The following is a 15000-nucleotide window of genomic DNA, read 5'->3' as shown; positions in this document are numbered from 1 at the left end:
AACACCCTAGCCCTACACATGCACGCGCAAAAACGAGGGTTAGGGCAAAAATCTAGGGGTAGGGGAGGCATTGGGACGGGCCCTAAGTCTTCTGTGTGAGGTGTGTGTTTGTGTGTATGTGTGTGTACCGTGCATGAATGCATATGTTAATTTGAGCCCATGTTGGAGAACAATATGATGATGAGCGCACATATTTTTGTGTCTTTGTGTGTGTGTGTGTGTGTGTGTGTTTAGGTGAATTCTCTCCATGCCGTGTGAACAATGGCGGCTGTCAGGACCTCTGCCTGCTGTCTTCTGAGGGACGGGTCAACTGCAGTTGCCGTGGAGACAGAAAGCTTCTCGAGGACAACACCTGTATCTGTGAGTCGTGACTTTACCAATCATTTCCCTCCGTTTCAAAGGCCATTTGCATATAAATGATGCCATTTTATTGGCCATAACCCCAGGAGCACAAGTTAATAGCATGCCCAGTGCAATGGTCCTCTTGCACACTGCACAAAGTGATGGTTTCAGTTGCAGTCAAATTATATACAGCCAATGGACTGAATCAAACACAAAAAGTGAAAGTTGGTGAAAGTTCTTTTTAATTTAATTTACTTTAGGAAATAAAGTCTGCTAAATAAGTCATTGGTGTAGAAGGCTGAGTGAGTGAGTGAGTGAGTGAGTGAGTGAGTGAGTGAGTGAGTGAGTGAGTGAGTGAGTGAGTGAGTGAGTGAGTGAGTGAGTGAGTGAGTGAGTGAGTGATATGATATGATATGATAAATAAATGGTGTAATTTCTCTTCTCCTCTTTTGTGCCAGCCTTGAATGGGACCTGTGGCGGCATCGATGACTTTGAGTGTGGTAATGGAGACTGCATCAACTATGCACTCACTTGCGATGGCACAGCCCACTGCAAGGACAAGTCTGATGAGAAGCAGTCTTACTGCAGTAAGTGTATGTGTGTGTGTGTGTGTTAGAGAGAAGATTCAGTATTGTCCTGTTGCTCAGTTGGTGGATGATAACAACACCAATGTCATGTGGTCAGTTTATAGCACAGAGAGCACAGATGTGGACCTATAGCTCTAGTAATTTTATCTTGGCAAAAGTGTCAGCAAAAAAAAAGTGATATAAATGTAAATATGTGGACATTGGTGTGTGAGTGTGTGTGTGTGTGTGTGTGTGTGTCTGTGTGTGTGTTCAGGTGGTGTGTTGCATCCATGTCTTCCACAGCTAACCGTGCGTGTAAGAAGGGCTTCAGGAAGTGTGTGTGTGTGTGTGTGTGTGTAAATGTTCACATGGTTTGTTGCGTCCATGTCTTCCACAGCTAACCGTGCGTGTAAGAAGGGCTTCAGGAAGTGTGTGTGTGTGTGTGTGTGTGTGTGTGTAAATGTTCACATGGTGTGTTGCGTCCATGTCTTCCACAGCTAACCGTGCGTGTAAGAAGGGCTTCAGGAAGTGTGTGAACGGCCGCTGTATTCCACACTCCTCTTGGTGCAACAGCCAAGACGACTGCGGAGACAATTCAGACGAACTGTTTTGCAATGGTGAGTGTGCGTAAACATGAATGCACATGCGAGCATGCGTAAACATGAATGCACACAAATAAGCACCACCTCCCATTATAATTGTAATGTGTGTGTGTGTGTATTTTTGTCAGAGATTTCCTGGTCTGTCGTTTTGTCATTGTAATCTCAATATCTTATATTTTGTGGATTGTTGTTCATTGTGTGTGTGTGCGTGCGTGCGTGTGTGTGTGTGTGTACAGCCACCCTGTGCTCAGCCGATCAGTTCCAGTGTAGAGACGGCAGCTGCATCACCAACACGAGCCGCTGTAACCAGCGAGTGGACTGCGACGACGCATCTGACGAGATAAACTGCAGTGAGTTTCCAACTCGGAATAATCAGTCATCACCTCTCAAAATCAGTCATCACACAGCATAGAATTATCAGTCATCACCTCTCAGAATCAGTCATCACACAACATAGAATAATCACAGTCATTGCCCAGGGACTACAGGCGGAAACTAGCAATTTGCTACAACCTATCTATTAATGTTTTTTGTGCACTGTCCCTGTTCAAATAAATAAATTACAATTATAATCACCTCTCAAAATCAGTCATCACACAGCATAGAATAATCAGTCATCACCTCTCAAAATCAGTCATCACACAGCATAGAATAATCACAGTCACCACCTCTCAAAATCAATCACACAGCATAGAATAATTACAGTCATCACCTCAAAATCAATCACACAGCATAGAATAATTACAGTCATCACCTCAAAATCAGTCATCACACAGCATAGAATAATCACAGTCATCACCTCTCAAAAATCAGTCATCACACAGCATAGATGATTGCTTATCTTCCCAAATGTGAATGCACATAGACAGAACTCCATGCTTGTGTAACTATGTGCTCTATTCATGAAGCAGTGTTTGGGTACTGGAGCAGTGGCACCAACCACAACATTATTTTTAAAATCCTGCTCCACTTCACTCTCCCCTCCCCTCCCCTCCTCTCCCCTCCTCTCCTCTCGCCTCCTCTCCTCTCCCCTCCTCTCCTCTCCCCTCCTCTCCCCTCCCCTCCTCTCCCCTCCCCTCCTCTCCTCTCCCCTCCTCTCCTCTCGCCTCCTCTCCTCTCCCCTCCCCTCCCCTCCCCTCCCCTCCTCTCCTCTCCTCTCCTCTCCTCTCCTCTCCTCTCCTCTCCCCTCCCCTCCCCTCCTCTCCCCTCATCCCCTGTCTCCTCTTCACTCCTCTGTTTCTCCTCTCCGGCTCTCTGCCCTCTCTCTCTCTGCCCTCTCTCCTTCTCCCTCCCTCTCTCTGCCCCCTCTCCTTCTCCCTCTCTCTCTCTGCCCTCTCTCCTTCTCCCTCTCTCTCTCTGCCCTCTCTCCTTCTCCCTCTCTCTCTCTGCCCCCTCTCCTTCTCCCTCTCTCTCCTCCATCTGTTCCTCCAGCTGCCACGGACTGCACCAGCTACTTCCGGCTGGGGGTGAAGGGCGTGACCTTCCAGCATTGTGAGTTCACCACGCTCTGCTACGCCTCCTCCTGGCAGTGCGACGGAGCCAACGACTGTGGCGACTACTCCGACGAGAGGAACTGCCCAGGTAACTACAGAGAGCAAAAGAAAGAGAGAGGGAGGGAGAGAGAGAGAGATGCTGGGGAGAGGAAGAGAAATGGTTGGATGACTATTCTGATGAGATGAGCAGGCCAGGTGGTGAGGAGGGCTACAAGGTAGAAAAGGAAAAAGGGATGGAGGGAGGGGGATATAGAGGGAGGGATGTAAGGAGGGAGGAAGAGGGAAAGGGAGAGATGCATGAAGAGAGGTAGAGAAACAAAGAGATGTGTGAAGATCGGAAGAGACAGAATAAGTGAGAAAGAGAGAGAGAGAGAGAGAGAGAGAGAGAGAGAATCACACCATTTACCTCGAGTGAGAATTAGAATCCAGACTCTCTATCTCTGTGGCTTCCTCCTATATTGGTGTGACACTGGTGTGCCTGACTCCCCTGTGCGGCTCCTGTCCTCCACAGAAAAGAAGAAGGAGAAGTGTCCGTCCAACTTTTTCGCCTGTCCCAGCGGCCGCTGCATCCCCATGAGCTGGACCTGCGACAAGGAGAACGACTGTGAGAACGGCGCCGACGAGGCCAACTGCTGTAAGACACACACACACACACACAGACTTTGTCCACACCTGTTTTATGTGTCAGCAAACCTTTCCTGCAGCATGTTGTGACACAACTCTCATCCATGCATATGTAAAAGGGCTATTAATTCTTCTACGATTCTGCGAAGGTTCTCTTCTGGTCATAGTACTGGCCTGTACATGTACATGAACTGCTGTATTGTGACAGAAAGGGAAAATAAGCATTCACCATAGCTTTCAGCCTTAACCTCAAACCACATCATGTTACTGAATCTCAGGCTCTGATTCAGCAACATTTTTTGTCTGCAGTTGTTTGTGCAACACACTCAGGAAGAAATATCAATATTTCACAGGCATATGTTTAAAAAATGGATCTATCACTCACCCTGACTCATGAAGTTGAGAAGTTAGTAGAAGTGATTCAGTATGCCTTCATTTCTGTGTGTGTGTGTGTGTGTGTGTGTGTGTGTGTGTGTGTGTGTGTGTGTGTGTGTGTGTGTGTGTGTGTGTGTGGGTACGTACGTGTAGACAAGTCCTGCACAGACTCTCGCTTTGAGTGTGCCAACCATCGCTGCATCTCAACCACCTGGGTGTGTGATGGAGCTGATGACTGTGGTGACGGTTCTGACGAGGGCAACATCTGCAGTAAGTTTGCATTCACACACTCTCTCTCTCTCTGCCTCGCTGTCATATATACACACACAAACACTTTCACACATGCTTACACACACACTCAGTCACATACACACACATTCATAAATGTGTGCCATGTGTAAAAGTTTTATGAAAGTTTCATTGTCCCTCATATATTATATCGTAAACGTGCTAATTACCAACCATTTCGTTCGAAAATTCTAAAACAACAATGTTTTTTAATACTTCAAAATAACATTTGTTAAATGAACCTTACATTTTTCAGTAGCCATAGGTGTGTAGATTTGAACAAAATCTACTTTGGTTCTTACCGGGGCTTTTACTGCCTGAAATATCCGATTTTGTGTACCACGCTCGGAGTTTAGTGCTGGGCTGGTGGGTACTTATTCCCAACCTTTCTCACTGCACATCAACGGTTAGCCCGAGAATTCTCGTCGTCGCAATTCAAAATTCCACTGGAGCTCCAAGCGGATTTGTACACGCAGCCTTACAACACTGTTTACAGCTCTTCGAGTCACGGTAAAATGGAATTTTTGGTACATAGCTAATTTAGATAAACTTATGGTGTGGGTGCTTGCGTTTCTATAGGAATCCGCCGTCTTGGTTTGTATAGAAATGAAAATTAAGTGACACATACACGTAAGAGGTTGGACATACGTGACGGTTGGTAATATATGACATTTCTATAGCAATGTTGCGTCCATATATCCGTTTGTGTGTGTGTGTGTGTGTGTGTATGTGTGTGTGACTAATTGTATGCACATGGTTGTGTGAATGATGTGTACAAATGAGTGAGAGTGTTTGTACCTGTGTGAGTGTCTATATGTGTGTGAGTGTGTGTATATGAGAGTGTGAGCTACAGTGTGTGTGTGTGTGTGTGTGTGTGTGTGTGTGCGCGCACGCATGTGTGTGTGTTGACCTATGCTTGTCCTCTCCCACATCTCTCTCTCCTCCTCACAGAGAACACCACGTGTAGCCCTGAGTCGTTCAAGTGCCCTGGCTCTAACAAGTGCATCTCCCATCGCTGGCTGTGTGATGGGGACAAAGACTGCCCTGATGGAGGCGATGAGAGCGTGCTGGCTGGATGTGGTGAGTGGGTTGGCAAGGCCATCAGGAAAACAATAATAATAATAATAATAATAATAATATTTATAATAGCACCTGCTCCTACTCCTTTTGTTACCACCACTACTAGCAACAACAATAATAATTTAGGTATATCATTATTAATGATATCCTGACATTTTACACTTTATACAGTATAGCAAGTAAGATATACTGGTGAAGCAGTCAATGAATCTGTCAGTCAGAATGGTAGATAGAACCAGAGCCCGTTTACGGAGAGCCGGATCACTCCCTATTATAACTCCATTGAACCTGCAATCTGTTGCAGTTCCGCTAGGGGCGATCACGAATAAGTGCACAAACAATGGGGGTCTATGAAGCTAGACAGCTAAATGTGTCTTTTTCACCTGGTTGTCGTTGAAAAATCGAAGATTTGATTGTGGTTTCTGCAAGCTCAATATGGATTATAGGTCAAAAGTTGAATGAACGCTTACTTACGTCCTTTCGATTTCTTACAGGTTGGGTCGTTGTTGCCCACAACACACTAGCTTTCTGCTAATGAATGACGTCATTAACGCATTTGAAAGGCTTTTTAGAACAAATAAGTGACTCAGAAAATATAATACTCAGCGGTGTATATTTTCTCTGCCTCCTCTTTCGCATGCAACATTCAAATTTCTGGGCAAAAAATTATATCCCGAGAAAAGTGGATTTGAGCGGTACAGCTCCATAGACCTCCATTCATTCTGCACTTATTTGTGAGCTCCCTCATGTGGAACCAGAAAAGGAACTGCAACCAGTTCAGAAACCTGAAGTTTCCAGAGAGTGGTGGTTCTCCCCTTAGTAGACATTCTCTGATAGCCACTGTTTCTCTATTGAGTTCTGTCTCAGAATAGTGTTGCATAATCAGCCTGCTTGTTGATACATTTGTCACTGTTCTCTCTCTCTATCCTCTGCGTCTCTCTTTTAATTGAATTCAAAAGTGCTTTATTGGCGTGACAAATAATGCATTTGCATTGCCAAAGCAATCACACAGACACAGAAGACAGGATTTCTAAATGTATGTAGACATATATAGTTTTAAACTTACTTATATTTACATACTCTTAAAGGCACACTACTGTATGTTAGATTTTCACCTTTACGAAGCCAATTTGATGGTAAACGAACGTTCACCTAGCATAGCTGTACAACATAGACGTAGCAAGTCCCTACCGAGAAAACCAGCCATGCAACTTCCATGCAAGAGAGGCGCCCCGCCAAATCTCGTGAGAATCGTGAAATATTACCTTGTCAGTAGATATAGCTCTTTGGAGATAGTTTTTGCCTGTTGTTAATCCTTCACCTCCACAACAAAAGCATTTGCATTGTGTACAGGGGGGATAAGTAGTGAGAAGTTAGTTATTTACAATAGCAGAGTAACATATAAATACATTGTGACTCATCGTGAGAGGGAGCTCTACACTCGTCAAAAATACCTAAACCTGCATAGTATACCTTTAAATACAAAACCATAGATAATAGAGGCCAAAAAAACAAACAAGAGGGCAAAAACAAACAAACCAACAAAATGCTGTGTGTGTGTATACATATATACATACACACAGTGGTGGAGGAAGTACTGAAACTCAGTACTTAAGTAAAAGTACAAATACACAGAGAAATATTTACTTTAGTAAAAGTAAAAGTACCACAATGACAACCCTACTTAAGTAAAAGTAAAAAGTACCTGCTTTTAAATGTACTTTAAGTATTAAAAGTAAAAGTATTTGCATAATGATTTATTCTCTTAATATCTATATTCTAAAAGGAAAAATCAGTATGGGCTGTGGCATTTTAATTAAGCTAGTTTTAGGTTATACTCGACTAGATAGTTTTAAGTTAATGCAATTGTGCTTACCATCTGTGGCCCAGTTTACATTCTGACCTACAATTCTAGAGACTGTAATTCTGGTTATCTACTAGGGTGATCTGCTGAGTAATATCATTCAGCAAAACACGAGAGCCTGAAGTTTAACGGGGTAGACAAGGGAAACGTCGGGTGGATCGTAATGCCAATTATGCTGATTGAACAGAAAAGTTGCTGAGAAAGGTGTCTTTATGATTAAGTTCAGTTTCACTTGCGCAGACGCATAGACATTGAATGAGCGCTCACGTTACTACCCCCCAATTGTAGGCTATGCATCTTTATTTAATCACACACAATTAAGGAATATTTCCTAATCTGGAAAATGTTACGTTTTTTCCGGCCACCGGTTCATTAATAGTCTACCATTCATTTGTGCCGCAAATGATCAGACGTGTGACAGAAGCATGGGCATAGCCTGTAACTTCGCTGATCCACGGATAGCAATCTCATCGGAGAGGAGGCCCTAACGCTGCAGATAACAGACAGAGAAAGGCACAGCACACAGTTGCATGTACAGTGTAGCCATGGGTCTGGTGAATATAGCCTACCGAATGCAGATGGCTACAAGCTCACGCTTTGCCTGGTCTAGACTAGAAGCTTATGTTTCTAAGAATGCACGTAGCGCTCCAGAATCTTTGGTAGCAACCCCCCGGTAAAACAAACGTGTTTGTCAAAGAGAGAAAAAAAACTGATTATAAAATGTATCGTAAAAAGGAACGATGGTGTTGTAGAAATGTAGCGGAGTAAAAGTACAGATAATTGCTGTAAAATGTAACGAAGTAAAAGTCAAAAGTATGCACTATAAATTTTACTTAAGTAAAGTACAAATACGTGGAAAATTTACTTAAGTACAGAAGTATTTGTACTTCGTTACATTCCACCACTGCATACACACATACATAATACACATACACATACATGTGTATATATATATACATACATACACTCATACATACACACATAAAAAAATATACATAGTATGTATAGAAGCACATTTACATTTATGATTTCTCTCCCTCTACTCTCTATAGTGTTCAACAACACATGTGAAGCCACGGAGTTCATGTGTCAGAACAGGCAGTGTATCCCCCGACACTTCATGTGTGACCATGACAACGATTGTGATGATGGATCGGACGAGTCTCCAGAGTGCGGTAAGCCTGTGACCCTTTGGCCTCCACTCTGGCTGTATCTCTTTGTGAACAGTTCAGTTCTCTTACTCAAAGTGCTCATTTATTCACACCCTGGCATTTATAATTCAGTGGTGTGTTAGTATAAATGTGTAAAGCCCAATAAACAACAAATCACGTCATTAAATTCCCAGCCCGTTCTATTCAAACTCAATCTCATTTACCATTTAAAGGTTATTCCTTAAAAGCATGCAGTAGATGCTCAGTGAAATGATTTGCTGTCGGGCTAAAATGTATTGAGTCGCAGTGAATCCATAGACTCCAAGGCTGCTCTTTGAAAAGGTTGACAATCGCTCATGGGGAAATAGTTATGCTTTCATTTCTAAGGTGTTAACTTTTTACACACATACACACACACACACACACACACACACACACACATACACACATTCACACTGTAGCTCACACTCTCATATACACACACTTATAGACATACACTCATTCACATACACACACACACACACACACACACACACACACACACACACACATACACACACACAAACATTCACACTCTAGCTCACACTTTCATATACACACACTTATATACATACACTCACACACATACAGACACTCACACAGATACACTCTCACTCATTTGTACACACATTCACACAACCATGCACATACAATTAGTCACACACAAACACAAACACACACACACACGATTACAAACACCTCACCTTTTCTGTACTCCTCCTCTCAGAGTACCCTACCTGCAAGCCCAACGAGTTCCGATGTGCCAATGGCCGCTGCCTCATCCAGGCAGGTTGGGAGTGTGACGGCGAGTTCGACTGCCATGACCACTCAGACGAAGCACCCAAAAACCCCCGCTGCAATGGCCCAGGTCAGACCACCTCACCTCCCAATGCCTCCTCCTCCCCTTCCTGCCCCAGTGCAGTCTCTGCTGTCCTTTTATTTCTGTAGTCATAATGCTCATGCTCTCTATCTGAATCCAGCGCTATCTTAAGCACAGACATTATATTTAGTGTCCTTTTCACTTAACCTCTCCATCTGTCCCAGTGGGCTGCCGAAAGACAGCTCAAGTTCTTAAGATTTATAGGTTTGTAGGTTCTGCTCTTCATAGGTTTTTTTCTGTCACCAGGAAAGGAATGTCTTCATTCCTCCGCCCCTGATCAGAGCTGGAACCTTTCCCCATAAACCCATTGCCCCTGCTTTATGCTGTTTTCCCCACCACACATTGTGCACATTCTTCTCTGTTGGTTGTGGATCAGTGCTTAGTTGAATAACACTCTCCGTTTTTGTGGTCAAACAGAGAAGAAGTGCAACGACACGGCCTACATGTGCACCAACGGCAACTGCGTCAACGAGACGCTGCTGTGCAACCACAACGACGACTGTGGCGATGGCTCTGACGAGCTCAACTGCTTCGTCAACGAGTGCATCAACAGCAAGCTGAGCGGCTGCAGCCAACTCTGCGAAGACCTAAAGATTGGCTTCAAGGTAAGGGTGCTGCACGGGGTCAAAACACCTCTAAGACACCTGTGTTGGAGCCTAGGACAAGAGCTGGAATATGGATCTGTCTTCTCCTGAAACTTTCCATTTATTCCTCCTCATTCCTTCCTCTCGTATATATTTACATATATTTACATACTTACAGTACTTTCTTGTAAGTTGTATATAAGATGTATAAGAGTATGACTGTAAAGTTGATGATACACAGGGAATCCTTCTAAGCAATGTTGCCATCCAATCAGGTCTCAGGTCATGGCCCAGCAACATTGTTTTAAAAACCCCAAATACTGTTAACTTATGGAAGAGGATACTGAGCAAAAGTTACTCTAGTGAATTCTTGAACATTGATGTTATATCTCAAATCTAAATGCAGAAGGCACATTTGAGATGAATGAAACCAGTGAATCATGGCAATCTGTTTAAGTGTGTGTGTGTGTGTGTGTGTGTGTGTGTGTGTGTGTGTGTGTGTGTGTGTGTGTGTGTGTGTGTGTGTGTGTGTGTGTGTGTGTGTGTGTGTGTGTGTGTGTGTGTAAGAGAAAAATGCATTTCGTTGTCTCTGTACTTGTACTCTGCACAATGACAATACAGTTGAATCCAATCTAAAAGTGCTTAGAAGTGTTTAAGGATCCACTTTTAAACATACAAAATGGGTTGGCTGAAGCCTTGAAAGTGTACAGTAGTACTCTTATTGTTTCCGTTGCCCTGTGAGCATGCCCAGCCTTACCTGAGTTTCCCATGGGCCCTTGCAGTGCAGGTGTCACCCTGGCTTCCGGCTGAAGGACGATGGGAAGACGTGTGTGGACATTGACGAGTGCACGACCAGCTACCCCTGCACCCAGCACTGCATCAACACCCACGGCAGCTTCCACTGTCTGTGTGTAGAGGGCTTCGAGCTCAGGCCTGACGACCCCACCATCTGCAAGTCCACCTCAGGTGAGTGTGTGTGTGTGTGTGTGTGTGTGTGTGTGTGTGTGTGACACATATCTCCATGTTAGATGTGTACTGTATGTGATTTCCATAAATAGATTGTTGTTGGTGTTGGTTAGAGTTGACGATAACCATGACGGTCATGTTGACGCTTGTTTTGCTCTTACAGAGATAGAGCCTTTCCTCATCTTTGCCAACCGATACTACCTGAGGAAACTCAACCTGGATGGAACCAACTACACACTGATTAGACAGGTGTGTGCAGATGGTATTTTGACATTTGCGAAAACTACCATGAGTTGGTTTAAAACCTGAATCTTCTTTCCTAACTGTTCTCTTCTCTGTGTGTGTGTGTGCGTGCGTGTGTGTGTGTGTGTGTGTGTGTGTGCGTGCGTGTGTGTGTGTGTGCGTAATCAGGGCTTGAACAACGCAGTGGCTCTGGACTTCGACTACAGGCAGCAGATGATCTACTGGACAGACGTGACCACACAGGGCAGCATGATCAGACGCATGCACCTCAACGGCAGCGACGTGCAGGTGACCACAGAACCACAGCCTCATACCAACACCACCTTCCCTTCAGCTTTCTCCTCTGCATTTACTGAAGTTACATTTCAACTTCGTGTCAACCTTCCCTTTGTATTGTACATCACTGTGTGCACTCTGGAAAGAGCACTGTCATCACGTGAATTTCAGTGTATAGATCTGTCTGTATCTGTCTACCTACTGCTAACCTTGTCCTTCCTCTTGTCTTGTCTTTCATCATTAGTTTTTTTTGCACTGTGCTTGATCCTCTGACAGGTCCTTCACCGTACGTCTCTTAGCAACCCTGACGGGCTGGCTGTCGATTGGGTGGGAGGAAACCTCTATTGGTGTGATAAGGGACGGGACACCATCGAGGTGTCCAAGCTGAACGGAGCGTACCGCACGATTCTGGTCAACACGGGTCTGAGAGAGCCTCGCGCTGTTGCTGTGGACGTCCGCAATGGGTAAAACAGCAGCATCATAATAACTACTAAGAAAAGAGACATGACATTAACTACAGTATGGTTCAAATGTTGATCTTGTTGATGTTGATTCAGTTCATGTCTTCCTTCTTTGAGCTTTCTTTTGTTTCCTCCCTCTCTTTCTCTCTTTTGTTTTTTCCCTCTCTCTCTCTTTCTTTTGTTTCCTCCCTCTCTTTCTCGCTTTATCACATTTCTCCTTTGTTTACATCTGATGAATGCAGTGTCTTCTTTCAGTATTTTAGTAAATGCATTTATTTATTTATTTATTTAGTTGCTTTGCTTTGCTTTTCTTTATTTGTTTATTTCTCCACCTCTTAGCAGTGAAAGCTCAAGGCCTACTGTATGTTTCACCTTGTTTTGAAGCTTTCCAAAGCTCCCTAAACCTCAGACAGCTTATTGGTGTCTGAACTGTTCAAGGTGATTTTTGTCCCTCTCAGGTACTTGTACTGGTCCGACTGGGGTGATAACCCCCACATAGGGCGGATCGGCATGGACGGCAGCAACCGTAGCGTGATCGTTCAGGACCGCATCACCTGGCCCAACGGTCTCACGCTCGACTTCATCAACGACCGCATCTACTGGGCCGACGCCCGCGAGGACTACATCGAGTTCGCCAGCCTGGATGGCACCAACAGACACACAGGTTAGAACTGTCACACACACACACACACACACACACACACACACACACACACACACACACACACACACACATGTTGGGAGATGCTCATGTATCCACACATCTATCTCTGAGTGGCACTAAAACAATGTGTTCCAAATGTGACTGATGACTCCCTACTATGTTTTCATTATGCCACTCTCAGCTGTAATGCATTTGTGAAAGTGTTCATTTGGGAAACACTTTTATTTTATTTTACTTATAAGTGACTTACAATACAGTATAGACATACATTTTCTGTTGTCCATGACTTTAATGTTATTCCCAACTTTTTCTACCAATTCATCTACCGGTTAAACTATAGTAATTGATGTTCATTGTGCTCATTAATAATTATTGTACGCTGTGTGTGTGTGTATGTGTGTGTGTGTGTGTGTGTGCTGTAGTTCTGGGCCAGGACATCCCCCACATCTTTGCCATGACTCTATTTGAGGAGTACATCTACTGGACCGACTGGGAGACCAAGTCAATTAATCGGGCGCACAAGACCCAGGGCATCAACAAGACCATGCTGATCAGCACTCTCCATCGGCCCATGGACATCCACATCTACCACCCTTACAGGCAACCGGAGGGTGAGACACACACACACACACACACACACACACACACACACACACACACACACAACCCATGCAGATCAGTACATCCCACTGTTCTATGGACATCCACATAGTGTTAATTTTGTCACCTATTTTTAATTTAGTCGTAGTCTTAGTCTTGTGACGAAATGTCCTTTTTAGTCTTTGTCATATTTAGTCATTCAAATATAATTTTTGTTAGTCAAGTTTTAGTCGACTAAAAGTCTCGTCATTTTAGTCTAGTTTTAGTCAAAAGAAAACTAAAGGTATCTTAGTCTTAGTCAGTTTTAGTCAAAACATTTTAGTCTTCTTTTTTTATAACAAATAATTTCTGATTACTATGTAGGCTATCTAGCATTGTGGCATAAAGCTTAGGTAGTTAGCTTGCTAACTCGGGCAAAAATACCCAGTGTTCTTGTTCCATGTAGTTTCGTGTTGCAGCCACAGGGTTGCAGCAACAGCACATAGACTAGCCTACAGGAAAGCTGTTGCGCATGAACTCATTCGGAATATTTTGAAAACGTAACAGCTAGATATTCTGTCTTCTCATTTTGTTGACGAAAATGAAGAGAGATTTTATCTTAGTTTTTATTTCATGCAAAACATTTTAGTCTCGTCTTTTTTCGTCAACAATGATGCATCTTAAGATAGTCTTAGTCAGTGTTACAGTACATTAGTGCCGTCTCGTCATCGTCTCGTCTTAGTCATGAAAAAAAAGGTCGTTGACGAACATATTTCCTCTCGTCTTGTCTGACGAAATTAACACTACATCCACATCTACCACCCTTACAGACAACCAGAGGTTGAGACACACATACACATACACACACACACACACACACACACACACACACACACACACACACACACACACACACACACACACACACACACACATACAAATCTAACAGTCCCCTATGTTGTCCTCTCTCTAGTGAAGAACCACCCGTGCCAGGTGGACAATGGCGGCTGCAGTAACCTGTGCCTGCTGTCTCCTGGCGGCGGCCACAAGTGCGCCTGCCCCACCAACTTCTACTTGGCCGCCGACGGACGCCAGTGCATGTCCAACTGCACCGCCAGCCAGGTGAGTCAACATGATACCCGTACAACAATTCGCTACACCACGCACCTGAACACACACAGATGGCACTCCGTAACCGACACAACTCCACAGAGGAACTATCCTCTCTCCATTTTCTTACTTTCATTTAGCAGGGGAGCTATACATTGTAAGGTATATTTACAGGTGGCTAGAGCAGTATTTCAGATATTTGTGGGGGTTGTCTGCTTTTCATGTTGAATTTACCTTTTTATATATATATTTTTATATATATATATATTCTGTGTCCTTTCTTTTTATCTCTAGTTTGTGTGCAAGAATGATAAGTGCATCCCATTCTGGTGGCGTTGTGATACAGAGGATGACTGTGGCGACAACTCAGACGAGCCAGCCGACTGCCGTAAGTCACATACCCTGTGACCCACTGTGTGTGTGTGTGTGTGTGTGTGTGTGTGTGTGTGTGTGTGCATATGTGTATTTAATATTGTGTGTATAACATATCTATGGTCTCTGATGTTTCTGATGATGTGTATTCTCCCTATAGCTCAGTTTAAGTGTCGGCCAGGTCAGTTCCAGTGTGGCACAGACATCTGCACCAACCCGGCTTACATCTGTGACGGAGACAATGACTGCCAGGACAACTCAGATGAGGCCAACTGCGGTAGAACCTCTTCTCTCCTCTCACCCTCTTTCTCTCACTCTATACCTTTCTTTCTTTCTCTCTGTCACCTCTTTTGTTTCTTTCTCTCTTTCTCGTGCACTCTCGCATCTTCATAGTTTTCTACAACTTTGTTAACCTTTTATTTGCACTTAAAACTTTTCACA

At 43.9% G+C, this 15000-nt stretch overlaps 1 protein-coding gene across 1 annotated transcript in view; it reads left to right on the top strand.

Annotated features, from left to right (window-relative positions):
* LOC121707132 (low-density lipoprotein receptor-related protein 1-like) overlaps positions 1–15000 on the top strand; it is a 156325-nt gene that overhangs the window by 123029 nt on the left and 18296 nt on the right. The window contains 20 exon segments of the mRNA XM_042089456.1: positions 235–360; positions 801–929; positions 1406–1525; positions 1747–1860; positions 2942–3091; positions 3515–3637; positions 4156–4272; positions 5242–5370; positions 8287–8409; positions 9152–9292; positions 9722–9909; positions 10671–10854; positions 11018–11103; positions 11266–11385; positions 11650–11837; positions 12293–12498; positions 12921–13109; positions 14051–14199; positions 14482–14575; positions 14720–14836. Coding sequence (XP_041945390.1) covers positions 235–360; positions 801–929; positions 1406–1525; positions 1747–1860; positions 2942–3091; positions 3515–3637; positions 4156–4272; positions 5242–5370; positions 8287–8409; positions 9152–9292; positions 9722–9909; positions 10671–10854; positions 11018–11103; positions 11266–11385; positions 11650–11837; positions 12293–12498; positions 12921–13109; positions 14051–14199; positions 14482–14575; positions 14720–14836 — 2793 coding nt within the window.

This window comes from Alosa sapidissima, chromosome 4 (assembly GCF_018492685.1).
Source record: "Alosa sapidissima isolate fAloSap1 chromosome 4, fAloSap1.pri, whole genome shotgun sequence".
In the NCBI taxonomy this organism is placed as follows: domain Eukaryota; kingdom Metazoa; phylum Chordata; class Actinopteri; order Clupeiformes; family Clupeidae; genus Alosa; species Alosa sapidissima.
Note: the sequence above shows the minus strand (reverse complement) of the source record. Positions and strands in the feature narration are given on the sequence as shown.